This window comes from Volvox carteri, assembly GCF_000143455.1.
Source record: "Volvox carteri f. nagariensis unplaced genomic scaffold VOLCAscaffold_371, whole genome shotgun sequence".
NCBI lineage: Eukaryota > Viridiplantae > Chlorophyta > Chlorophyceae > Chlamydomonadales > Volvocaceae > Volvox > Volvox carteri.
Genome location: NW_003307900.1, coordinates 5,227 through 7,535, shown reverse-complemented (window position 1 = coordinate 7,535; position 2,309 = coordinate 5,227). Strand labels below are relative to the sequence as shown.

Here is a 2,309-nt window from a genome sequence, read left to right as displayed (position 1 = left end):
GGCAGAGGTAACGTGGATATGTTTTAGCTGGAGGGGCCATCTTTATTAGCTATTATTACATCTTCAACAGAAAGCTGGACTTGCGAACAGATGCTGTGTGCATTTGTATGTTCTGAAGGGCCCTACAGCCCTTCATTCTGGGACAAGCGCAGACTGAACGAAACCTTATGTTTGGAGTATTTGTAAAGTCATAAGTAATTAAAACAATCCCTGGCATGGCGATATTACAGGGCTTTTGCATGCTAAGTGGCCATTTCAGCCGAACTCCGTCGATATGCTCTGAAGGCCCCTCAGCCCTTCGTTATGAATTGAGCACGAATGAGCACGAAACGACAACTAGATGAAGGTATTCCCGGGTATCGAAGGGAAGCTGGTTCCCAGAGTGCATATGCTTGCAGAGCGCATATGCTTGCACATTGCATATGCTTGCAGATCGCATATGCTTGCACATCGCGTATGCTTGCAGATCACATATGCTTGCAGATCACATACGCTTGCAGATCACATATGCTTGCAGAGCGTATATGCTTGCACATTGCATATGCTTGCAGATCGCATATGCTTGCAGATCGCATATGGCATATGCTTGCAGATCGCATATGGCATATGCTTGCAGATCGCATATGGCATATGCTTGCAGGTTGCATATGCTTGCAGATTACAAATGCTTGCATACTGCATATGCTTGCAGATAGCATAGCATAGCATAGCGCAGCATAGCATAGCATAGCATAGCATAGCATAGTGTAGTGTAGCGCAGCATAGCATATCATAGCATAGTATAGCATAGCATAGCATAGCGTAGCATAGCATAGCACTTGCTGGACAGCAGGTTCGAGTCCTGCGATGGTTTTCACGTTTCCATGCTTTAATGCTTTCGTGTTTTTGTTACTGAGCGCATACGCTTGCACATCGCATATACTTGCAGATCGCATATGCTTGCGGATCACATATGCTTGCAGAGCACATATGCTTGCACATCGCATATGCCTGCACATCGCATATGCTTGCAGATCGCATATGCTTGCACATCTCATATGCTTGCAGAGCGCATATGCTTGCAGATTGCATACGCTTGCTCATCGCATATGCTTGCAGATCACATATGCTTGCAGATCACATATGCTTGCAGAGCGCATATGCTTGCACATCGCATATGCTTGCAGATCGCAGATGCTTGCGGATCACATATGCTTGCACATCCCATATGCTTGCACATCGCATATGCTTGCACATCGCATACGCTTGCACATCCCATATGCTTGCAGATCACATATGCTTGCAGATCGCATATGCTTGCACATCGCATATGCTTGCAGATCACATATGCTTGCAGATCACATATGCTTGCAGATCGCATACGCTTGCACATCGCATATGCTTGCAGATCGCATATGCTTGCAGATCGCATATGCTTGCAGATCACATATGCTTGCAGATCGCATACGCTTGCACATCCCATATGCTTGCAGAGCGCATATGCTTGCACATTGCATATGCTTGCACACCGCATACGCTTTCAGATCACATATGCTTGCAGAGCGTATATGCTGGCAAATTGCATATGCTTGCAGATCGCATATGCTTGCAGATCGCATATGGCATATGCTTGCAGATCGCATATGGCATATGCTTGCAGATCGCATATGGCATATGCTTGCAGATCGCATATGGCATATGCTTGCAGGTTGCATATGCTTGCAGATCGCATATGCTTGCATATGGCATATGCTTGCAGATCGCATATGCTTGCAGATCGCATATGCTTGCAGATCGCATATGGCATATGCTTGCAGATCGCATATGGTATATGCTTGCAGATCGCATATGGCATATGCTTGCAGATCGCATAATGGCATATGCTTGCAGATCGCATATGCTTGCAGATCGCATATGGCATATGCTTGCAGATCGTATAATGGCATATGCTTGCAGATCGCATAATGGCATATGCTTGCAGATCACATAATGGCATATGCTTGCAGATCGCATAATGGCATATGCTTGCAGATCGCATAATGGCATATGCTTGCAGATCGCATAATGGCGTATGCTTGCAGATTGCATATGCTTGCAGATTGCATATGCGTATGCTTGCAGACTGCGTATGCTTGCATAATGCAGATGCATGCGCATATACATAACATATCGCATATCGTATATTGCATATCGCATATTGCATATTGCATATTGCATATCGCATATTGCATATTGCATATCGCATATTGCATATTGCATATCCCATATCGCTGCATATGGCATATCGCATATCACATACCGCATATCGCATATATCGCAAATTGCATATC

General features: G+C 44.9%; 1 protein-coding gene across 1 annotated transcript; it reads right to left on the bottom strand.

Annotated features, from left to right (window-relative positions):
* Positions 1 to 537: 537 nt before the first annotated feature.
* Positions 538 to 1,918, bottom strand: VOLCADRAFT_34609 (uncharacterized protein; the record flags this gene model as incomplete). The annotated part of the gene is made up of 2 exons (XM_002959564.1): positions 538 to 675; positions 1,529 to 1,918. Coding segments are annotated over 2 exons (528 nt in total), but the record flags the coding sequence as incomplete, so codon positions are not given.
* Between the last annotated feature and the right edge of the window lie 391 nt (positions 1,919 to 2,309).